This window comes from Gavia stellata, chromosome 12 (genome assembly GCF_030936135.1).
Source record: "Gavia stellata isolate bGavSte3 chromosome 12, bGavSte3.hap2, whole genome shotgun sequence".
Classification (NCBI taxonomy): domain Eukaryota; kingdom Metazoa; phylum Chordata; class Aves; order Gaviiformes; family Gaviidae; genus Gavia; species Gavia stellata.
In genome coordinates this window covers 7,786,604-7,811,517 of record NC_082605.1, presented here as the reverse complement: position 1 = coordinate 7,811,517, position 24,914 = coordinate 7,786,604, and the positions used below count along the sequence as shown (strand labels likewise).

Sequence of the window (24,914 nt, the reverse complement as noted above, 5' to 3'; positions counted from 1 at the left end):
GCTCTGGGCACAGCACCTCAATGCCGTGTAGGCAAATTGGATGCAGTCCAGAAGATAGGAACAGCTTTGCAAAGAAGTTGTAGAAAGAGGGGGGAAAAAACCCAACTATGTAAAAAGTTGCTGTGAGGAAAGCTGACATCTGGTTTTCTTCCCATCTATCAAGGTTAGCAGGATCCACTTCTTTGCAGCAAGGGAGAATTGCATCAACAGGGCAGCAGGCTGCCTGGGGCGTTTAGGGAACCTCGGGCATTGCATGTTTTAGCAGATGGGTTAGAAGAGTGGTCTGCGCACACCTGAGCCTCACTTAAAGCAGAGAGGACTGGGTGAAAGATGCCCTCCAGCCACGCTTCACTGCTCCCTATTTCAGTGCAGTTAGCAGGCAGGTGGAGGAGGCAACGCGTAGACACCCTATCACTGAAAGCAAGGAATTTTTAATTTGTGGTAACTCCACTGATAAAACCCAGAATCAACAGCATGTAATTCAGATACCAAGTTCATTTATAATGGTAATAATCTGCTTTTCAAATTGGTAAGCCTGTTTATAATGTGGCGAAGCAAGCAATCCGGTGATTCCAGTTTCCAAATTCTACATTGTCTGTCGGGTAATTTGTCCAGCCAAATCTGCATCTCCAAATCTGCGTCTTGGAAGTACAAGCAATTCAGCAAACACATCTTGGCATCATGTCTACACAGGTCTTTTAAAACCCAGGCTTTTAATTACATCGTTTGCTTTATCTTACTGACTTACTTCTCTTTGACAAGAAATTGCTTCTCTTTTAGTACATCGCTTTAAAATTGTAAGATTTTTCCAGTTATATATTATTGGCAGGATAGAAAGCAATTTTTATTAAACCTTCTACAATGCTAGCATATTCATGGCTTCAAAGATACACACGAACTGAAATTCTAAAAACAAAATAATTTTGGAATGAAAATTTAAGAAAAAACCTGAAGGCTAAAACTACAACTTCCATTCCATGGGCAGACGCTTCCGTGTGTGCGTTTCCTCTGCAATGTTACCTCCGTGCACCACACCTTGTTTTGAGTTCTTCATTATTTGTAAAACTTCTTCCAATGTTTGTGAAACATGGTATGAAACTTTGCCAGAAAAAGCTACTAAATTTCAGGGTTAAAATGCTGTCTTTGGCCACGAGTCAGAGGTCTGTTTCGCAAGAAGTCAATGTCTGTTTGCAGACGTTTTTAAAGCAGAGCCTCAGAAACTTTGCAACAGTGAAGGGGCCAGCAGCCAGCATGGGCTGCCATCCCCGCTCATGCTCCTGCTGCTGATTTCAGCAGCTTTGAACGTTGTCACAGAATGATCTCCAAAAGAACCCCGATACAGCAAGGCTGCTTTTTTCCCCACAAAATAAAAAAAAAAAAAGAGAGAAATGGTAAACTAATACTGCTTTAAACGTCATACTCTTTTTACAAAACACATAGTTCAAGAACACCGTCATTTGTAACTGGATAGAGGGTATAAATTTTAGAAATCTATTACTGTTTGCATGACACATTTGTTGGATTGGGTGATGCCACTACTTATTTTTATTTGGAAACCTGTGTGTCCATATCAAACTGTGAGCTAATAATGTCAATTTTATTTAGTTCATTTACATTAATCTTCAACAACATAACCAGATTGAGTATTATAAACCATTTTAAAATAACAAACAACAAGCAAGCATGTTCTCATCTTTAAAGTATAATTATTTTGAGGTAAAACATTTGTGACATTTATCTATAGTAACAGGTAAGGCTTTAACTGTGTGGTTTTCTTGATGAGAGAAAGTATCAAAAATATTTGGAAGAGCATCATTTGCATAGTTTTCTTTCTCAGAATAGCCTTTTCTAGGGAGTTACATCTATTGACCAGCAGGAAACAGGATCACTGGTTGACTCAAGCCTGTAATCTTTCTTGTATTGCCTGAAACAAAAATCAAAACAAGAAAAATTTGTGATAAAATAACCAAAGGGCAGGCCCGGAATCGACCTTCTGTTTGCAGAAGGTACCAGGAGTCAGAGGGATTGTGTGTGAGCAGAGTGGCACCGCTCCGCTCCCAGAGCCGGAGGCAGCGGTGATGGGGACACGCAGGGACAGCGAGCAGAAGCTGCAGCCTCACAACACTTCTTCCGTTTCACAGACTCTGAAGTGTAAACATTTTCCCTGCGGTAAGCCCAGCTGAGGAAACACCCTCCCTTACCCATGTAAACGAGGCAGCAGGAGCTTACTTTATTTGGCATTTTTTATGCAAACCGTAGCCCCAGGGTACGATTCCCACCCCCCACCCCCGATGAAGTAGGAGCCTTGAGCCCTGTAACATCACTTAACAAGAAACAAATTCAGGCTGTTAGGGAAAAATTCAAGCACAAGTTCCTATTATTTACACCAAAGAGGTGTATTCTTACAGACAAACGCTCTCTTAGTTTAATTTCTTTTGATCTCTGGTATTCGCTGATAAAATACATCTCAAAGCATGTACGTCACTCACCCTTATCCCATGGCTGTTACCTGGTAACTTTGTGCTCAGATCCGGACACGCTTAGGAGTCGTTCATCAGCTCTCTGATTGATGTTGGAATTATTCCCAAATTGTGCTTTTGAATAAAATTGACCTAAGCAACAGACACACAAATTATGTAAAAATACAAACCATCTGAGTGTTGTTGTTCATTTAACCCAAATGGCAGCTATAACACCAGGAAAGCAGCCATCTGCCTCAGAAAGCAAGCAAGCAAACAAAAAATCACGTTTGGAAGATCCCTTAGTAAGTCAAGAAAATTCCCGGGTTTCAGCTGTGATCTCCTGTTACCCCTAACACTCCTCCACAGATTGAGCCTTGCTCTGATGGGTTTTCACATTTTTTTGGTGGTTTTAGAATATGCAGCCTCTCTGTTTGCAAAGTTGTTGAAAGAACTTCAACTTCGGTCCCATCAGGATTTTTGGAGTTGGAATGTTCAGGACCAGCTGGCTTTCATTTTGTAACCCTGACTGCTGACTGTTTACAATTTTATATCCATTATTTATAGTCCATTGTTTGACATCAAATGAATTTGCTGCATAAATTATGTCATTCCACAGCACTGTTGAGGTTAAGCCCAACTATTGTTTTAGTCATATTTTAACATTTTCTAAACCCATAATAGTCTATTCAGCGTTGTGCCACCAGCGAGCGGAAAAGCAGCTTAGGTTTCCAGGGCAAGACCTCCCCTCTTCGCAGAGTAGGGTCTGGATTGCTCTGCAGTAAAAGGTCATGTTAGATGTCTGAAAAGAATAAATTAAATGTGAAGTTTATCTAGAACCCCCCTGAATTTCAGCATTCCTGCTGCCTTGCCTGCCCACTGCTTTTCATAAGAGCTTGTCAGGACCCAGGGAAGGAAAGTCTGAATAAAGGCTTATGATGTGGCTCAAAAAACTGCACCATGTTGTCATTGAGGGAGCTTAGTTACAAGATCATCCTTCTCTGCTGTATACACCCGTAATGATACGTACCCAGAACTCCACTGACTTTGTCAGAAAAACGGTCAGTGTTCAAGAAATACAGCCCAAGGAAATAATCTGGAAACTTTACATAGGAAATTTTTACTGTGACTGTATCAGACAACGATGCTGTAACGCTCCTTTCCTTTTCAACTGAGACTCTCAGCCTAGGAAGTAAATTATGACATTATTTCCAAGAACAATATGAAGAAAGAATAATTACTTAAATAGCTGACATTACTTACTTTAAATAATTTAATTTTTGCCTTTTGTCTCTTTGCAATTGCATTTTTCATGATCTGTTGATGGTTATTTTTAAGCTAGAAAATACTAAGTAGTATATCTTTTCTCTCTGTGCTGCACAACAGATCTTTCCCGTATCAGGGTACATGCAAATACACCAACAGAGAAGAACTTTTTCCTGATGAAAACACCTTATTATCCATAATGACAAGAAATGCTTGGATGGAAAAAAAAAAGAATATTTTCTCATCATTTTAATGAGAAAAAGGGTAGAGTAGATAAAATAATTCAATCTATTTTGAAAACAAGTCAAATACTTTTTTCTTGGATATTTCACAAGTTTTTTCAGACCCTGTCTTTCTTCTAACCCATTAATTTTATTTTGAGCCCAGGTGGGCTTGCAGAACACAAATATCCACTGTCATTTTTCTCCCTTGCAGACCAGGTTAGACTAAAACACTTTACACGCTGTGTAAAGCGCTGTGGTTGCGAGGGCTCGGGTGCTGGTTTGAGGCAGGAGGATCATTCTGCTTGGCAGAGGACAAATTATAGAGGGGCATAAATCCAGCTTGTTCTTGGCTCCATTTGGATTACAAAAATAATTGAAAGCAGTTGTTTTAGGACTTCTGTTATTGTCTAGAACTGCCTGTAAGGGAAAGAGCGCTGTGTGTCCTGTCTGCCCCAGACCAACAGCAGATCCTCCCGGAGGTTTATTCCAGCAGTGCAAAAAAGCTGGTGGAACTAGCTACATTCAGCTCGTCGTAGGGAAGGATCCTGCTCTAATTAGTCCAACAAATGAAGTCTACATTTAAAGTACCCTTTCTCCGAGAGCAGGCATTTAGTTACAGCTATTCAAACACTTTATGCCTTCCCATAAAAAAATCTCAGCTGCCCAGATGTGAGTTATCGCTAAAATTGAGGAGAAAGAAAACTTCAGCCTGTGTGGAGCCAACTGATGTACAAAAGAGACAGTAAATGTCAAAGCCATCACTTTGCAGTACTCGCTCTGCAGCTGGAGGAACACAAAGTGCGGTGGTGCCACGGCGGTGGCACGAGGGCTGCTACGTGCCGCGGCGGGTCCTTTCCTTTGGAAGATAAATGTTCTGCCTCTGACATCGAAGCAGAAAGGCAGGCTAGTGGTGCAGTTGTTTTGATTCTCTTACACAGGCACAGAGAATTAAAACAAAACTTTTTTTGTTCATATTTGAAACAGGGGATTGTGAGTGTACCCTGCTTCCGCTCACGTTGTCACCACATAAGGACAGTTGGAAGCACTTACTTGAAGCAAACGTGAAAGTGGAGGCCTGGATGAAAAAAGATCAGACACTTTTTCAAGTTTGGGAAAGGACGGGGTGACAATTCTTACCCCTGGACGGTGGAGGTGGCTGACTCTGTCCATGGCAGCCGAGTGCTCTCGTTATAATGGCTTAGGACGATCTCATCCATGGAGACACGGATTCGCGCAGGGGGATTCACATAGTTAATTTCAAACTGCACAAAGTGATTTATTCTGTCTCCAAGTTTCCCTGTCACAGTGAGTCCTTTAATGACATTGACATAAATTTGACAAGTGACTGTGCTTTTAAGGTACCAGTGATCTTAAAACTGCTTCAGCTTTGTTGCTGAAACAACTTCAGGGTCTCAAATCTAGTTTTCGGAGGCACAGTACCCCGGATTTCAGCTCCATGTGCCCCAAGACTGTGGTGGGGTCACCAGTCTGTTTACCCCCACGTTACCACCTCCTCTCACAGAGGTGGCTCTGCTCCACAATCAGAGAAGCTGACAACCAGCGCCTGGGGCCACAGCTCCTCTGAGTACAGGACCACAGAAAAACAGCAGCGCCTTAAGAGCTTGCATCTTTCCGTTAGCATGTAAGGACCATGGGATTGAAGGTCTCAGCATCCTCAGAAGCCCCAGGGACTGAACAGGGGAAAAGCCTCAAGGCCATGGTTGTGACACGAGGAGGAGAAGGAGGTGACCCACAACCAGACCTGTGAGAAGTGCCCTCAGCTGTTGGACAGCGAAAGTTAATATTGCCTAATAGAAAGGAAAAATTAACTACAGCCTCTCCCATCAGTGCAGGGCAGCAGGTATGATATGGCCCTTCACAAAAGGGGTTATTCCCAAAGGCACCAACTGCTCTCATAGACCAAAGTGACTCTCCTTGTCCTTGGTATCGGGGGTAACCCGGCTCACTCACCTTGCTCCGGATCTGACAGCAGGTGGACAGAGGGCTGTGCTTTTCCACCAGCATTTAAACAGATAATTTCATTTTGTTTGGGTAATTGCAAGAGAAGCTGTGGGTATTCGCTGGCTGAAAAAACAGAAGAACAATGATAGCATGCAAAGAAAAATGTAGCCTGTGCCCTTTGGATAGGCACAGCAAAATTACTTAGTCAATTTATATATATTAGTTATAGATTTTATAGAATAGAATGATTAATAATTATTGAAAAGCACACCCAGACACAGCATCTTGATACAAGTTAAAATGACAGATTTTAAAACTTAGAGTCTATTAAGGACAATGGGCCCTTAAAAAAGCTGAAGATCTGTTGCACTACATTGCTGTTGGCGTTATATCCTCGAGCCAGAGAAGCTTTCTCATGGGATATGGGGATGTTTTTCACTTATGTGGAAAGTACCAGCCAAGGTTTGCAAGAAGAGGTAAAGGGTTTTCATAGAGCTGATGCAGTCAGAAAAAACATTATTGTATGAAAAACTGTACATTACAGTTACATTAATTATTAAAATGGGACTCGTATATGTATTACTTACCAAGAGGTTGTGCTCTCATTTTGTGTCTTACCCTGGCAACTGAAATACTTAAAATCAGTAAGAAAAGTTTAATGAAACATTTATCTCTAAGTTGGCTAATTAACCAGGAAGAATACTGTGACAGAAGCCTTTTTAGCAGAGCTCTTCACTGACTTCTACAGAGAGCTTTGCTTAAAACAAGATGTCCCAGTGGGGAAAAAAAGCACAACGGCCAGCGCCTAGTCCTTTTAGGATTGACCATGCCACTGGGGCATGCTCAACCTGAGCTGCAGGAGGGCTTAGAGCTGTGTTTCCAATGGCTGCTATGCAGCATTGAACCCAGCGCACCCACCCCAGCCCCTCTCGCACGCGACTGTGAGTAACTACCTACTGACAACAGCTTCTTGTTGCTGCCAGATTGGGGCTCAGAGCGCCATCGACCTGAAATAAAAGGTTTTTCCAATGTTTTGTCAGTTTGGCGTTGTGCCTTGCATCTCCCTCCCCACCCTTTAAAACAGGCAATCCCTCCTGCTCGTTGCCCACTGACTTTTTTGGATACAGCCACGAGTGTGTGTGTGCGGATCCTACGCAGGCAGCAGCCAGTGTCTTCTCTGCTCTGCGCTATGGGAGCTCGTGGTGATGCTGAGCTCTGTCCCTGCAGCACCCTGGGACTTCCTCCTTGCAGGACAGGCATTGTCATTGTGTAGATGGCTGTGCCCCATATTGGCGTTACACAGCAAACCCCAGGACTGGTAAATTATTTTTTTTACACCCATTTCCTTCACCTTACTAATATATGCTTTTCCAGATCTTTCACATTTATTTTCAGGAGGTGTAATAATGTTTTATTCTGAAAAGGGACCAAGATTGTTTTCAAAGTTTATAGTTCATTATAAAATATCTGTGGACTGAAATACATATAATAAAAACTAAATTGTATATCAAGTGGGCATCCAAAGATCAAAATGTATTTATTAAAGTACTGTTGTTATGAACCTACATATGAATGAACTTTATAAAATTATTCTGACTAAAAACAAAGGAGGAGCACTTACCAGGAGGTGATCCACTCCTCAGTCTATAAGCATCTGCAGAAAGAAAAGAGAGTATCTGTATTTTATTCAGGATTGTATTACATACCTTACGGGAGTGTTTCAAACATCAAATCTGTAATTCTCTAGCTGCATCTGTCTTCCATCCCCAAAGTAATCTATCCGCAGTAATGAAGTCCACAGAGCATAAGCACTGATCCCCAGAACATACTTCCAGCCAAAGGATGGAAATGGACAAAAACTACTAAGAACTTTGTGAGGAAGGGATCTGCACAACGGGATTTGATTGTCTGCTAGATGCCTGGGGCCTTACCCGCCTTGCACATGGGGATGGGGAGGGGGGAGCGGTGGTGCCGGTGCAGCAGAGTTGCCCATCCCCAGTGCGAGGGCAGGTGCTTCTGGTGGCAGGGGACACCTGGCACAGGAGGCTCTGCAAAGGGACCAGCTCCATGTGGAGCTACAGCACCAGCACAGGCTCACAACATGGTCCCTCTGGAGCACTGCACCCCAGCCAAGAGCTGTTACTGGCCATTAAAAATCAGATGAGCTCAACATGAGAAACTGCAACAACACCCAAAAAAGCACATCAAAACCTCCCTTGGTTCCAGTAGCCAGCATCCTGTTTGCCCCTTCTCCTCCCTGTCCACTCCAGCCATGCTGGTCCGTCATGATGGAGAGCAACGGTGCTCAGCAATGCTGCGGTGGGCACCAACCCCGGATCCGGTGGGGACATCCCTGTGCCCTCGAGCAGCCGTGCCTGCCTGACCATCACACTGACGTACGGCTCGGCACCTGCTATGGAAACAGGTCGTGCTGCAGAGGTGGCCCCAAACTCTTCTCCTCTTGCAGGCAAAGGGAGCTTTGAGGGAAGGACAGTGCCAAGCCCTGCATGCCCCCTGAGCAGGGCAGGACAGTTGCTGGGCTGTGCTCCTGGTCAGGGAGTTTGCTGCTATTAAAATCCCCAGCGCCACTTTGAAACAGGTAACCTTCAGAGAATGGGGCAGCATTATAATTCCCTCAATACATTTCTGTGAAAGAACTAGAGCAAAACCAGGCCTCTTCACCTACGAAAGCATTGCTATTATGATGTGTTGTCATAGCTGAGATTATCAAATCAATAACACTGGAAGTTTAAAATTAATAGTCAAACAGATCCATTATTTCCAGAAAGAGAGAAAAAAATACCTAAATCATCCTCAGAAGTAATTCCAAAATATCTTGAGCTTAATTTTTTGACTGATGCTATGTGGATGGTAGGCAGAAGCAGAAAACATCATTAGCACCGTTCGCTTGAAGAACTACTTTTCCTCATGAGTAAGGACAATTTTGGCCTTCCAGACTTTCCAGACTTTCTGAATGGAAGACTTTCCCGCTTTGACCATGTTATCCACCCAAACCCTGAACAGACCTTACGTTTTGCTTCACATGTTTTTCCAGATCTCAGATACTCCCCTCTATAGAACAACCACCATGAGTGCTTTTTTTTTTTTTTCATTAGAGGCTATTATGGAAATGTGCTACTGGAAAAGAAGAAAACATTTACCTCCTACAGGAAAACTGCTGGGCTTCTCATTATCTAACACAAGGAAGAGGGATAGGTTAGTGTCATACAGTTAACACTAAATTACTTTACCCATGCGCAAACCAGAAGACTGAGACAAGTGGGTGTTGGGCTTCAGGTGATGAGCTTTTTTTGTGTTAAAAGATAGATAGGTAGAGCACATGCAAGACTCCTAGCAATGGCATGCTTTCCTCCCCTGCATTCATTTTTCCACTTTAATGCTACAGAGAAAAGTACATAATCCCTTTGCAGTGGCAGGAATGCTGATTAACAACTGTTAAATTACTTTTAGTTAATATTTAAACAAATCATTTTCCATTTCAGTAGTAGTGCTCATTTCACCACTTCACCTTTTGAAAAAATCCTGTATGTTTTATTTCTAAAGGAAGCTAATCCCTGAACTCCTGCCTTTGATGTGGCATATTGTTGTGTCACGTCACTATAAGATGAACCTATACTGGAGGTCAACAACAAATCATGAATAGCAAAGGCATATTTCAGGGGGCTGTTGGATGCCCCACTTACCAGCTTCGGTGGGTTTGTTCGCCAGCTCTGCCTGCTGCTGGCCAGCAGGTTTGGTGACCACCATGGAAGTGAGGGGTGTAACGAAGCTGTACTGCAGAGACAGCTCTAAGGCTTGTGCCTCTAGGGTTTTCTGGTCCTCTTCTTGTGCTGAAATACTAATGTCTGTGTTATTGATGAAGAAATAACTATAGAGACTATGAGCAGGTTGCCTTCAGATTCCTTTTCGTATTAGCTGTGTCTTCACAGGTATTTTTTATTATTGAAGGGTGAGTAGTCTTATTGGGATAACTCAGCTGTTCACATGCTTGAAATTATGGAGATGCTTAATTGTTTGCAACACTATGTATGGTTCAAATACATAAAAATAATAGATACATGATCTATGTAACGTCTTATGGACATACTTATTGTTCTCTTTACTAGCTATTGCCATTCACTTATCTACAGACAATATTTCTGGATGTGAGTAACAGCTCAACATAATCCATGCAATTAAAATGTATTTCATAGTAATGTCATAAAGAATATTTTATGTTTTTATATGTGTACATATATGTTTTTAGTGACGCAGTACTATCATAAACTGAAAGGCACCTCATGTTCCTCATACAGCAATGTCGTATTCTTCCAGTATGGTATATTCTTAATACTATCTGCAGAAATATTTCTGTTGCATTTTCCCATCATATAATTTGTGAATAAGGAATTTGTGTCTTAAGAAGTTAGAAATTTGTAATACGAAACATTAAAATAGCTTACGATTTTTCCAGAAGCTGTTGAATGGTTAAGTAAGCCCACAGTCTTTCTATGAAATTTCCAAAGATGTAACTTTGATTTTGAAATACTTGCTCCTTCTCTTTGACGTTTGCTTCTTCTTTAAGAGTCAAGTCACTAGCATGCTGAAGTGGGAGAAAACTGACCATCAAAAGAACAGTTCTGGACTTCTTTTATAGTCACATTATTAGACTTAAAAGAACATCTTTCAGTACCAAAGTGCCCTTTTGTCCCTCAAAAAGTTTTCAAGCAAGCTGTTTTCCCATTTGAAAATGCACCCCCAAACCACCAAAGCAGAATGTATTTTGGATATATAATTCTGGACTCGAAACAATGTTGAAAAAAAAGGAGGTAATGAAATTGTTCTATTTCAACATTTTTGAGATGAATAATTCAGGTTTCCTTCTTCATTCTAAAAATACAAACCAGTTTCCTAAAAATGCTTGAAAGGCCAAAATATTATGGGTTTGAAAGGATTAAAATTGCTGTTTGCTTATTTGTGGATATACTTCAAGGTTTTTCTTTTGTAGCAAATTCAAGGAGGGGAAAATTGTTCAAATTCTCAAATATTTTCCTAAAATGGGAAAACAGCTGAATGCCCAAATGTAGACAACATATATTGCACACAAAAGACTTCATGAAGTCTCCTATTGCACCATAAAAGACAGCAGGGAGGTAATGTTTTTCATAGTTAGTAAACTAAACACTTACTGACTGAGCTTTAATTTCTACTGGCAAAAGATCAAGCTCATTGCTAATTTTTCCAGATACTATAATTTCAGATCCTTCAAAAAACAGCTTGAAATAATTTTTGGTTAATCCCTCAACGGCATTTTCTGGATACTGCATTTCAATTTTCATTAATATTGGGGTAGCCACCTCTTGATAAAAGCCCTAGAGAGAAGCAGAGAGAGAGAGAGAGAGCACAAATGACTACAAAAATTATACGCAGCAATATGTTGAATGTCTAAAACCCCCTTAAAAAGAAAGGAGCAAAGCTTTTTCTTTCAACAGAGATGGGCAGCAGTGGCTTGTGTAAAACTGCTGCACACCCCCTCCAGCCAGGCTGGTGATGCGATATAAACTGTATTTCCCATGGCAATTCAAGTAACCAAGCAGCATCCCCATTATCACCATCCCACCCTGTTAGGTGTTTTGCTTTAATCACTTTCCACATCTGTTTTTTTTTTTTTTTTTTTAATTTGACTAATTCTGAGGATTATTCTTTCTTCTTTGCTGAACTGGGGCTGGTATTAGGCAAATCCAGCCAGAACAGGCAGAAGTGGGTTCCCAAAAAAGGGAATGTCCCAAAAGTTAACAACCCTCTCCAGATGGGCAAGAAAGACCCAGGATGGTGACACTGCAGAGCCAGTTTGCCTTTAGGTGTCTGAAACTACCCACTGATTTTTAGGGAAACTGTAACAAACAGCTCCCAGTGGTAGGACTTCAAGCAGCTTGAAATCAGACCCAAGAATCTAAGTTATTCCACTATCACTTCCACTGGACAGTTTGTCTTTTTGGGTACAGAAATGTGAGAGTTTCCAGGTTTGTCCAAATGACCAGCTGATTTGAGAAGGATGTCAACTTTGAGCCATGGTTAGGTTACAAACCCTCAGATACCCCAAAACTGCCTTCCTCCCTCCCCAAAATTAGCAGATAAACTCAAAACCAACTCTTCATCTCAGAAAATCTGTGGTTTTGCTGCTGAGACTATACGCAAGCTGTAGCTGATAGGTGGCTGTTATGGCATGTTCCTTAGTCCTGACCTGGAGCTGCAAGGCTGCATCAGCATTTTCATATATACGACGTGCTATCCCTCCGTTGCTTAGGGCCATTTTTTCCAGGAACTTGTAACTGACATCAAACCCGAAACCGAGGCAGAAAAGAGCATATTGCCCATTGACTGCTTTCTGAATTTTTTCTTGAATTACTTCCACATTAGTTTCACCTGTAATTGAAACCAAAACATACCCCTGTTTGTTTGGGTTTATTTAAGTACAAAAAGACAGCAGCAGATTTAATGGAAAATTCTACATAAATCTTTTAAAAAGAATTCAGAATAAAATATTAAAAATATATGAGACATCTCTAATTGAATTAGAGATGAAAGCACCACTGCGTTTGGAATGCCAGAACCTGATTCTCCCCCTTAATGACTTTTACTAACTTCTGCTCCTATCGTCATGGCTAAGTACAAAATATTTTACGAGACTACAGGGGCCAGAGGAGGTTTTTAGGACAAACGGGACAAACAAGTTAACAGCACAAGGGATGGAAATATTTGATCAAGCTGTTGGGAAGACAAGTACCATCCATAAAAATTATGTGTGTAAAGTCAGAGAAGAATGGATTGGTTAATGGTGTAATTCAGACAAATTGCAAATTAACTCAGCCATGCTTTGTGTGACAAAGGGAAAAGATTTTCACACCATCATCTTATCCCAATATAAAAGCTGCTGACAGCCCTGTGTGGAGAGCTTCTCTATCAGCATTTCCAGGTGGGAACTGTCACTGCCTACAGCAGTATCATGGGAGAAGCTCAGATTTTTCCCTTTCAGCCTGCTTTGCCAAGAAAGGTGGTGTATGCACTAATGCTGCATGTATTCGCCTGGCACTCCACCCCAGCCTGATTTCTAGCCAGCTTGTGGATGAGCAGTGTGCTCGGGGATATTTGAGGCTCAGTGTGGCTGTGCTGAGCAGGCAGCATCGTGAGCTGAATTTCATTAAGAAACCCAAACAAATAAACTAACCCCAAAGCAGTATGGATCACACGATCTGAAAGGCGGACTGATCTTATTAGACAGCTTACAGCTGAATTAATATTGCTGGTCTTGGAGAGATGCTGGTACCACACAAAACTTAGACAAGCTCCTGTTCAGAACAAGTGATGTTTGCGCCATTGCATTGGGAGTTACTGTTTATTTAACTCAATATTTCTATCTCAACCCTCTGGTTTGTGCTATCACGGCTGACCACTAGTAAAGAGCAAGACATGGAAAAGAATACAAAACAAGAGGCGCCTTGAAAATATCTCAAGTTTGGGGCAAGAAAGGTGAAGAAATATAAGCAATACCTCTCAAATGGGACCGTACATAATATATGCAAAATGTCCATGTTTCAGCTCTGAGTATTTTACTTTCACATTTCAACTGTGCCTGGAGTATCTTCAACAATTCCCTCAAGTTCATAAACTGGGAAGCCAATGGTATCTAGCAAAACAGTTCCCAGCTAAAGGACCTGTGGTCATGGGCAGGCAGGTTCTGCCATCACTTCTTACAGCCCTTACCAGAGCCCTCTCATAAACACCCTCTCTCTGACGCAGACTTGGATCCAGCGATAGCCCAGCTTGCTTATACCAAAGCTCTTCTGAAACACAGACTATGTCTATCAACATCTGAGATGCAAGTGTAAAAGATAAAAAAATCAAGGAGGGGTAGGACTGAGGCTAGGATTCACTCACCAGAAGTGGGCTGGCCGTCTGTCAGCAAAATAATCATGGAGACGCTCCGTTCTGGCAGCCTCTCGGCTTTATCCAGCACTCTCACGGCAGTCAGCAGGGCATGATCGATATCTGTGCCTGTAATGAGAAAGCAGGCATCACTCACCTAAAAAGGATAATCATCCAAAGAAATCAGTGCACTTCATCTGCAGAGGACCTGCAGAGTTGTTTAAAGTTTTCTGCAGGCAGTAATCCTTCAGAGAGATGAGGATTCAGGGGTTTAGCCTATGGGGTTTAATTATGGTGTATCATATTGCAACGGCAATGCTGGAGTATTCTTTTGGGACTATGCCACACATATGTCATGGGAAATACAAACATGTCTAGAGCCATTAAAAAGTGCTTAAATAAACACACTGTCATCCGTTAACCTACATTTAAGAAATGTCTCCTAGCCTTATTTGAGAAACCAAAGAAAAGAGCTGGGCACAGGTGGGCTTTATTGGTGTTAGCGCCTGGGGTAAGAAAACCTATGTTAATACTAACAGCATAACATTAATGAGAGATATAGCCTTTTAGATGTGCTTAAAACTAAATAATAAAACAAAGTGCACTGAGTGATGCAACAATTGAAATGCTTCATGTCTATTTTGACTATTTTGTGTCTGTAGCATGGCTTACACAGGAGTATAACTTAGGATACATTTTATTTTACAAGGGGACCATTGATATTAAAAAAATCAGCAAATTGCTGTCAAATGTTGAGTGAATTGCCATTTTTCTGTAGAAAAAATATACTATCAGGAAGTCTTCCAGCCATCTCTGTTATAAAAATCTGCAACAAAACTTTGTGGCTTGTATGGTTCATAGATGTGATGTAACCACCTCTCTAAATATCCATACCATAATGTAGTCACCAATCCTTCCACTCCCATAACCAGCCTCTCTATCCCACTCATCACTCGTAAGTATTAAAAACTTACTTGTTTTGTGAGCACTGATGGTAGTTCTGTGGCACTATATGACTAATAATATATTTTTTTTTTTTCTGAGCAATATATTATATTGGGTGCATGTTTATGGTTACAAGCATCTAGGTGGTGCCTTATACCTCCACTAGCAGAAAGAGTTTGCACGAATCCTGAAGCACTCGCCACGTTCTCTGCAGTGGCTTGCAGCAAAGAGCTCTTCCACTCCACCACTTTGCTGTTAAAGGTGATAAAGCTGAAATGATCTTCTGGGTGGAGGTCTTGCAAAACCTTCAACAGGGCATCCCTCGTCTGTTCCAAGGAGAAAAGAATCATTTTGAGTATTTCTGCTTCTCTGCCAGAACTGGGATTGGAATTGCAGTGTAATACAGCAGTATTCAAGATGCCCTTATTTAGCCTTAATTGTATTTTTCAGGTTGAGACCATCAGAAATGGCCCATTCACTTGACTTATGGCCATAAAAACACACCTATGAGGGATGTAGCAGGCTTGTCTGCTCTCTAGCAAAGCTACATACACAGTCATCAATAAAGGTAAACCAGACAAAGTAGTTCTTTAAACTTCATTAAAGAAAAAAATTAGAAGCAAAATATTCTGCAAAGAGAGAGGCAGAAAAAGTGCTCCCTGCCTTAATGCTTGATACCCGTGAGAACAGCCGTATCAGCAAAGTGTTGCTCTTTAATAGCTTAAATCTGTGCATATGTATTTTCAAGCATTTCTAGATGTCCGAAAATTTTGCTGTGTACAAAACCAGCATGTGTTTCAAAAGTGAAATTCACAGTCACTTCTTCGAAAGGCTGGTGTGTGTGACTGAGGCAAGCAGAGGTCAGTACTTTGAGGTAAGTTACCTGTTCAATTTTTCTGCCCGCCATGGAGCCACTTCGATCTATAACGAAGATGACGTTTTTGGGAAACACTGGCATTTCATGGGGTGCAAAGTAATGCACAAAATACCCATTGACAATCTGAAATACAGAATGTGAAAGCATGTATATCATTACATCTAAATAAATAAATATTGCATCTTAACGTTCTGGCATAGCAAGAAGGGGGGTGCATGCTCAGCATTCTGTTCTTGCACATAAGCCCAAATCAAAGAATTATTAAAATGTATTTCCTAGCTGGAAGCAAGACTATCTGTAGAGAGCAAATTACAAGAGAACAGCATATATATATATATAAAAATGTATATAAAAATGTATATAAATATATATAAAATATACATTATACGCCTCTGTGCCATATGTATGATATATCTGTATTATCACTGTATATTATGCTACCTCTTTATTATCACCTATGAGCACATCTCTGCCCATTGACTGTGACTACCATCTTTTAGCACATCCATGTATACTTCATTAGTGAAATGGTACGGAAAATAACGTATTTTATTCCCTAGGATACGCATTGGTCCATAAATATTTTTAAGTTCCTGCTCTCTTTAGTTATGCCTCAGTTGTCACAAAAAAACCCAAAAGAAAACCAAACAGTCATTTCAATAGTTATATAAATCACATTCCTCTAAACTTAATTTACAAGAAGCCACAAACACACCTTAGATCAGCCAAAATAATTTTAAAAAGAATGTAAAAAGACATCTATAAAGTGGCAATATAGATTAGATATTGAAACGAAGTTTGAAAGATTGATTTTCTTTCATGGATGATCCATTCTTGCAATGTGTCTGGTATCTCTGGAGATTTACTGACCATTGCCATCAGTTCCTGCTGACCCCGGATTAATGGAAACAGCTTTTCCTGTCGCTCTTGGTGTTTCAAAGTAAATGTTGCTGTTTTGCTGATTGCATTTCACATTCAGACTATCTATCATCAAAAAGCATGTTTATTTCTATTTCTTTTTACCTGTATATCACCTGCAGTGGCACCTCTCTTAACATCGTAACGCACGACAAAATCGCCATTGAGGAGGGTTTCATTGAGTTCAGGATTTATCTTCTGTTGATCTACAGTTGGCTTAAATAAAATATGAGCCTGCAAAGCAATCAGAAGAAAAGATTTAAAGCAACATAACTTAAAGCTGTCACCGGCAGTAACATCTGGCAGCTGCTGCTTTACCTTGGTTTCGTTCCACACTTTCGTGAGCGCCTCAGTTAACTCATTTGTCATGAACGTGCTGTCTGTCTCCAAGAAGCGTATGCCTTGGGGCTCGAAGATGTGCACGTCAATCTGACAGTGGAGAAGAAATCAGCATCAGCATCTCGGAGGGAACATGTCCGTGCCCAAAAAACACTGCGCTGCTCCCTCCCCAGCCCTCGCCGGGGCAGCTCACCTGGAAGTGCTTAACAAGCTGCTTTGGTCGGACCTTGATCAGCAACTCGAACTTCCCCAGCTGCCGCTTCAACAGCTCCTCGTATGTCAACTCAAAAGTGACTTTGCTGGCAGCAGCAATGCTGACGGAAACGTGAAACTGCTCCAGTTTTCTGCCTGTGATTCTGGGCAGGGAACAGAGATTTATCTCCTGCAGGGAAGGTTTGCGTGCAGTGGCCAAAGTTTATGAAGTGTGCTAAATAATGGCCAAGGGGCCACATGGAGTAGGTAAAAATAAATAGTAGCAGTAAATCTTATAAAAGTGAAGATTTTTTAATATTGTGGGCAATATTATATGTATTACATACATTACGTAAGTGTGCCATGGGTGATGTGCATGCAAGCTGAGAAATGGAGCAGAAGCCTCTGCGTGTCCCAGGCTGCGGTCAAGTAGGACTGGGACTGAATACGTGGGAAACACAGATTAAATACACCACAAAAGTGAGATCTCTGCTCAAGTGCCACGGTCCTCTGCGCTTGCGGAGAAGCGGACCCAATGACTGAGCATCATCCCAGCCCAGCAAGGTGCTCCCGCATGACAACAAGTCCCAGGGCAACACTTGAACAGTGACATCTCCAACTGAAGCCCATTGCAGGATCAGATATAAATCATATATGTATGTGAATATATGTATATACACACCGTCCCTCCCAACAAGAACCCAAGGCTGCTTTTCACATTTATCCTTGCTGAGAGGTGGCTGGCTCCAGCGTTTAACCGCTCCCCAGCTGAGGAAGAGCATTGGAGCAGCCTTACTCAGGATGGGAACGTACTTGACGAGGCCGGCGCTCTGCCCGTGCGAGACCGCAGTGTCATATTCCTTTTGAGCAGAAGCTTTCTCCTTTATTATTCCTGGGTATACTTTACCATCGATGGACCTGTTTGGTTTCCATAAAAATTAATTACTTTTAGAAGGAAAGCACGTGGGAAAGAAACAAGAGGAACGCTGCACTTTGTGGCCCTTAGGGCACGAGCAGGGGACACCGTTTGGTTCCCACATCCCACCCCGTCCAGGCGGATGCCAGGAGCCAGCACCACAACACAGCCCTCCTCCTCACAGGGCCTCGGGGAGGCTGGAGCAGGAGAAACACCACCACTGAGCATGTTTGTCACGCACCCCATGCGGCAGGCAGCCCTGGCCCTGGGCACCTTCATTCTATTTGGCTGCCTACTACTTTGCCCCACAGGGCATTTTGTGAGGGCCCCTCCAGAGCTCAGCTCTTTGTGCTTTTTGCTCAGCTCCTCCTGAGAAGAAAGATGAACCCGCCCCAGGCCCCAGAGCTGCCTCCTTCACACCACAGGTAAGGACTGGTCCTACATGGAGAAGTTGGTGATGAAGGCCGTCTTGGGTAGCTCCACTTCAAAGGTCGCCTCTCTGGACTCATTAGCTCGGTTGACAATTTTGCTGGTGATGACGGTGTGAGCAAATCGCGATGTGACCTTGCAGTCCACGTGGAGGCTGTAGATTTCAATAGCGTGCTGGAAAAAAACCAAACAGGCTGAAACAGAAACACTCAGTTTTTGCTCCTGAGCAGTCCTTACCTGGGTGATGTTTTTGGAAAAGTTTGATGAAGGAATGAACTGTTAGAAGGTCCAGCCGGAATTGGGGAGGGGTGATTGTTCGTGACCACACTGGCCATCTGCTTATTCAACACCTCTGCAGCTGCGGCCACAGCCCCACACAAAATCTGCAGCTACATCTGCATGTTGTTGTTCCACAGAAGGCCTCGGTCGAGCCTTCTTCTGTGGTCTCCTCTCCTCAGGGTACTCTGAAGCATCTGCTGCGTCACCCCAAGACACCGCCTAAGATTAACCTCAGAAAAATCTGGTGCCTCTTTAAGCGCTCGGCCCATGGAAAGAGACCTGCTAGCTTTTTGCACGACTATTTATTTGCTTTCCCAGCTGTTGACTTCACTGCATGTTTTTCAGCTCGGTGCCTTGTGTCACATACAATGTTTAGCAGGTTTGAAACCCTGCGTGGGCCTCCAACCCCTTGCTGGTTGCACAAGCAGGGATGCCCTTTGAGCGCTTGTGTTTCTCCTGGTCTGGTGCTTCCAGGGCCCCTGACGCTCGAGGGAGGAGGGCACTGTCATGGAGCTGACTGGGAACACCCCATGGAGCAGCTGGACTGGGAACTGCCTGGAGCACCTGCCACTGTAAACACCCTCCTTTTGCATTTGGGATGTCTGTTTTGAAGGCCCTACCTGTGTTTCAGCAGTGATGCTAAGAAGGGTTGATCTGGACATTAGCAGCCTCACAATAGTCCAATAGTTTATTTAAATTAAAAAGCTCAGCATCAAAGCAGATCACCGCACTTCTTTTTTTACTTTTCCAGCCTCACAAATCTTTTGAATGGCTAATTGATCTTCAGTTATTTTGATAATTCGTCTCCTGTACTTTGCTCACCAATTAATAGCATCCACTGGCCTCTTAGTTAGGACACTGGCCAAAATTCAAAAGTTTAATCACATTAAACGTGGCCATTCAATACAAAACTGTGACCACAGCTTTGTGCCCAGGCATCAGGGCAGGAGGTGCCACAGCCAACACCATGCGAGTAACGGATGGCTCTTTCTTTATTCTTTATATGATGCCAGAGCATGCTCCATCTCCTGATGCCTACTGACAATCCAGGACAATGGGATAAAACCCCAAAATGTTCACCAAGAGAACAATTTCCTAATCCTGGCCGTTGGGGTGCCTCTGCCTGCCCCTGACTCCCTGCTGCTCGCCCTGAGCCGGAGCCCTCCCTGCCCAGGCTGGGACTGTCCCTCCTGGGGCCACCTCTTTCCAAAGGCCTTCTGAGTATCCCCGAGCACCTCTGCTCACATTCACTGCCCTGCCATGCCAAAACCTGCCCGTGGCACATTCAGAGGGGAGGTTTTGCCATGACCGAGGAGCCCTGAGCTGTGGCTCGCTGTGGCGGCACAGGTGCCTCACGGCCATCGCTGCCCGTGGAGCATCCCTCCAGCATGGGAGGAGATCACCCTGTGCAAAATCCACCCTGTGCAATATCCACCCCGCCACCGCGGGCCGAAGGCGTGCTGCAGAGATGAGGGTACGGGGACCTGCATCCCCTGTGCTTGCCCAGCCCCAGCAGCATTTTAGGCTGTGACTGGCACAAACGAGCACGTGGCACGGTGCAGCATGGTGCGGGGCATCCCTGTGCCCTTAGTTAAGGGGGGAGAAGAGGACCAGCCCCAGCGTGTACCTGAAAGCACCGGGGAGCAACTTGTGGCCGTTCCCCAAGGCACCGCAGACCCATACACCACAACCACGGCTGCTTGCAGAGCCCTCGGCCACCCTTGCAGCAGCCACAAGACCTGTCCCTGCCTCCCAGAAACCCGCCTGCGTTTTGGTTGCATTTCACGCTTTTCTGAACAGGCACAATGGAAATAAAAACCTTCAAACATAAGGCTTCCTCTGTTTCTCTAATATTGATATTTTTAAAATAAGACCAGTCGCATGCACCCTGAGATGTTACAAAACACAGTTTGCTCCTCCAGCTGGTACAAATAACTGTTTACTCCCCTCTTTTCCGTTCCATATAAATTACTAAAAGCCTGTCAGAAACCGCCTGGCACTGCAATGGTCCTCCTTTGGTCCTGCTGTAAATTCACTGAGACAAGATCCAAACCTCATCCGGTGGCTGAGGGAGACCCATTGATCCCTCAAATTTGATATTTTACATCCCTGGGGAAAAGCATGGTCACACACATCTGCAAATGCTCTCCTGCCACATTGATACTGTAACAGCCCAAACAAACAACCAAAAAGGCCTTACAAGGACACAAAGCTCTGAAACCACAACACAATACACCTGAGGCTCCACAGATGGTGATTACCAGAGGAGTTACTTGCATTACCTGGCTGGCTACCACGATACCACCAGATCACCGAATGAGCAAACCAGATATTGTTAAAAAAGAATAAATAGAGCAAATACCTTTTGAGCAATAGTTCCTGCTAATACTACGAGTGAGGAAAAGACCATCAATGCGAGCAACGTTCTCTCCTCCATTTTGGAAAGACCAGATTTTCAGATGAAAACTCAGTTTATCTTAATCAGTTAATGAGTAATTTGTACTTGGGGATATTATGTAGACTTTGAAGAGACCCAGAAACTTAATATTTACATGTTAAACATAGGTAAAACTTGGACTTGGTTAACGTTTATTTTTCCAACAGATCTTTGCTGTTAAACATTAGAATTTTAATGTTTCATAATGCATAAAGTTAAGAAATCCTTACGTTTTCTTTTTAAACTTAGATCTCTCTGGGGCATGTGAAATCCCACAGGCAGATGAACTGGTCTGTGCAACAAGCTGCATTTTTGGATGCATGAATCTCTACCCTATCCAACAGTAATAATTTGAAAGGGAACATCCTTAACGTTATCTCAAGCACTTCAGAGATTTGGAGATTGCCAAGGCATGCAACGTTCACAGCTGGTGACTTCTTCAAACCTTGTGCCTCCCTGCCCAACCGGCCCGTGAGAGGTACGGAGTGGCCCTCTTGAAACATCCCTTTTTGCTTCCTCTGACAAGCCATAATCCTTATTTGTCAAATAGCAGAGTCAGTTGTGGCTTGTCTTTAGCTAAACAGTAAAAACAAAGTAATCAGACCTTGCCTGGACTCCCGAGGGAGGGAGGTGCTAAGTCAGTGCCTGTACGTGCCCATATGTAAGTGTACAAAGAAGCCACAAACCACCCAAAAACCAGCACGACAACAGCTGCGTACAAGAGCACATCTGGCCTTGTCCAGCCCTAACACAGCTGCGACATATCCAGCTGGGGATTCTGCAAAGCTGCCTTCAACCCGTGTGTTCAGCGGGGCTATTTGCACAAAAGATTAGTGCTGGGAGAGCTCTGCACCTGAATTTACCTGGAAATGGAGTCGGATGATTCTTTTCACCTATTTTATAATAAACTCTTCATCCAACAGGGACTTTGAGCAGTTCCTATGAAGCTTTTGTTGGTCAAGGGTTGGCTTGTAGCCTTGGAAAAAGAAATTCTCTTAAAAGTCCAATTTTATACACAAATAATTATGTACAGTGTTATACTAACACAATTCCTAAAATACATGCTCACTCATGTGGTGTTTAGGTAGTCTCCTAACGCAAGACAGCTCAGATGACTACTTCAAAGATACTTCTCCATCCAAGTAGTTGTAATGTCTGCCTCTTCTACAAACCATTTTAAACACATTGTGGAGAAATAATGGGGATTTTAGGCAGTGGGATAAACAGACCCTGGGCAGAACCCATTTCAGAAGTTTATCTCCTCAGCTCTACAACTGAGGAAATCAAGGTGAGAGATCATAGAATCATTCAGGTTGGAAAAGACCTCTAAGATCATCAAGTCCAACCATAGACCTAACCCTGCTAAGTCCACCACTAAACCATGTCCCTAAGCGCCTCATCCACATGTCTTTTGAATACCTCCAGGGATGGTGACTCAACCACCTCCCTGGGCAGCCTGTTCCAGTGTCTGACAGCCCTTTCAGCAAAGAAATTTTTCCTAATATCCAGGCTAAACCTCCCCTGGCGCAACTTGAGACCATTCCCTCTTGTCCTATCACTTGTCACTTGGGAGAAGAGACCAACACCCACCTCTCCGCAACCCCTTTCAGGTGATTGTAGAGAGTGATAAGGTGTCACCTCAGCCTCCTCTTCTTCAGGCTAAACAACCCCAGCTCTCTCAACCGCTCTGCATAAAACTTGTGCTTGATGGGGTTCAGGGAGCAAACTGTCACAAGCTATTCCTACATCGCATGTCCAGGGCTTGCTTGTTTTATTGGAAAGCTTTCAGTGGGCTCCATTTGTTCATTCATTCCCAGCGCAAGAAAATAAAATGTTTGAAACCTTGAAAATATCAATAGGACAGGAAAAATAACATCCCGTGGGGCTGCAGTTCAGAGGATCTCTCAGGCATACGCAGCTGCTGCATCAGCCCCCAGTTCCTGTATGTATTCATATGAACACATATATGCAGGTACGTTAGCGTGCAACCAGCCAGCGCTGTGGAGAGGTGCAATCCGGAAAGGTGCAACCCCTCTCCCCTCAGCCCTGAGCAGATGGAGGCTGAATCCTGCCCTCCCACCATGATTTCCCTGCCTGTCTGCCCTGTGCTGGCAGCTCCAGGATAGCAGGCAGCCCTTTCTCAACTAAACCTGCAGTCTGTCCACACAAAAACACTTTTTCATATTGTGTTTTGACAGCATTTTTCCCCTTGTAACTCCATGGTAGGTGATGCCATTAATTGCTTTAAATTAACACAAAGATCCTGTGGAAATACATACATCTGTGTTTACTTCATTGCTATTTTAGAGACAAAGTGTCCAGGTGGAGATCATGCTTCCATTGGCCTCGGATTTGCGAGGAGACGCTAATGCAGGGCTCAATAATTTATTACTTCAACAGACACTTACAAGTTCACTATAAAGAGTCTGTTGAGCACAGCCTGGTCTTACAAGGCTTGTGCCTTAAGTAACTTTTTTTAAAAATAATCTTCACTTCTTCCAGGCAGACTGTTTATGCTACTTGCAAATACTGTATTGTTTATAACAGGACATGTAAATATGTATATTTTAACAGAGAAAAATTAAGACTGCTATACATTTGATTAACTCTTACAACTCGTGTAATGCTTTAATCCCTTAAAATACACAGGATTATACACTTAGTGGCCTAAGATCCTCAAGAGCCAAAGCTTTAGCTTTAAGTGGATCTGTCATTGGTTTTCTAATACCTGCATGTAAAATCACACGGACATTAAAGAGCTGCTTTAACTGCACAGATTTAGGCTGCGTGGTCAACTCTGCCCTGCTCCTGGGTGCACAGAGCCAGCCAGCACCCAGAGGAGCTGTGAAAACCCTCCTGCATCCCTTTGTGGCTTGCTGAAGCAGCTACAGGAAAATCTCATGCTCAGCCTTGTCCCCAGACTCGAGCGCCTTGCCCTGTTTCTGTACAAACCGCCAACGCCAGCCATCCCCGCTGATGTCCAGTGCCCATTGCTGCTGGGGCACCGGGCACCGATCCTGCAGCACCCAGTGCTTCTTACTCTGAGGAATGAACGTGCTGTGAAACGACTTCAGATCACCTTGGAGGAAGGATCTAAATCCACCATCACAACAGGGGATACTTTTGAGTGCAAAAGGACCTAAAAACCTCAGACCCTGGGGCTTTGTTCAGACACTTCTCCATCACTATTTCTCATTATGAAAATGAGGGGATAAAAGGAAGAAAACACATTTTCTATGACTGGACTTATTAGATTCACAAGGATGAAGAAAAAGATGACAAAAAATTCTCCAGGCAGCTTCGCATTTGTTCCTTTAACCTCCAAGTATCTCCTGTCCTGCAGCAGCAGCCAGTAACTTTTCCAGCACAGCAGCAAGGCTGGGGACAGGGGAGGATTCCTGCAATTCATACAGGAGAGCACAGACCTTGCTGTCACAAGGAGCAACTTTGTCCCAGAGATACATTTTTACCTCCAATGCATATTTTTTAGATGAGGTCCATCTTAAAAGACAGAAAAAGCAAAAAAGGCCCCTGGTCCTGAGCGGTTACTGTCACACTGAGAAGCATCACAAATAATTGAACCTGAGGACATCTTGGAAATAAAGCTCTTGGCAAAATCCCAAGTTTCTGGTAGATAACTTACTTTGCTTCCCTGCCGCAACCATGCTGAAAGTCTGTGGGACACAGAGGTTTCTGTGCTTTGCTAAATTGGCACCAACATACCCGAAGCCGGGTCTGAAAGACA

General features: G+C 43.1%; 1 protein-coding gene across 1 annotated transcript; it reads right to left on the bottom strand.

Moving 5' to 3' along the window:
- Positions 1 to 1,667: 1,667 nt before the first annotated feature.
- On the bottom strand, positions 1,668 to 21,169 carry LOC104254892 (inter-alpha-trypsin inhibitor heavy chain 4). Its single transcript, XM_059823518.1, has 22 exons — positions 21,095 to 21,169; positions 18,467 to 18,627; positions 17,922 to 18,026; positions 17,110 to 17,272; positions 16,896 to 17,006; positions 16,683 to 16,811; positions 15,666 to 15,782; positions 14,940 to 15,108; positions 13,850 to 13,966; positions 12,156 to 12,337; positions 11,101 to 11,283; positions 10,375 to 10,514; positions 9,616 to 9,770; positions 9,073 to 9,105; positions 7,533 to 7,565; positions 6,865 to 6,918; positions 6,499 to 6,537; positions 5,921 to 6,034; positions 5,087 to 5,261; positions 3,490 to 3,644; positions 2,510 to 2,612; positions 1,668 to 1,924 (listed from the first exon to the last, which is right to left on the bottom strand). Exons 1-22 carry the CDS (start codon positions 21,167 to 21,169, stop codon positions 1,849 to 1,851), a joined length of 2,589 nt encoding a protein of 862 aa, XP_059679501.1. The 3' UTR covers positions 1,668 to 1,848.
- Positions 21,170 to 24,914: the final 3,745 nt, after the last annotated feature.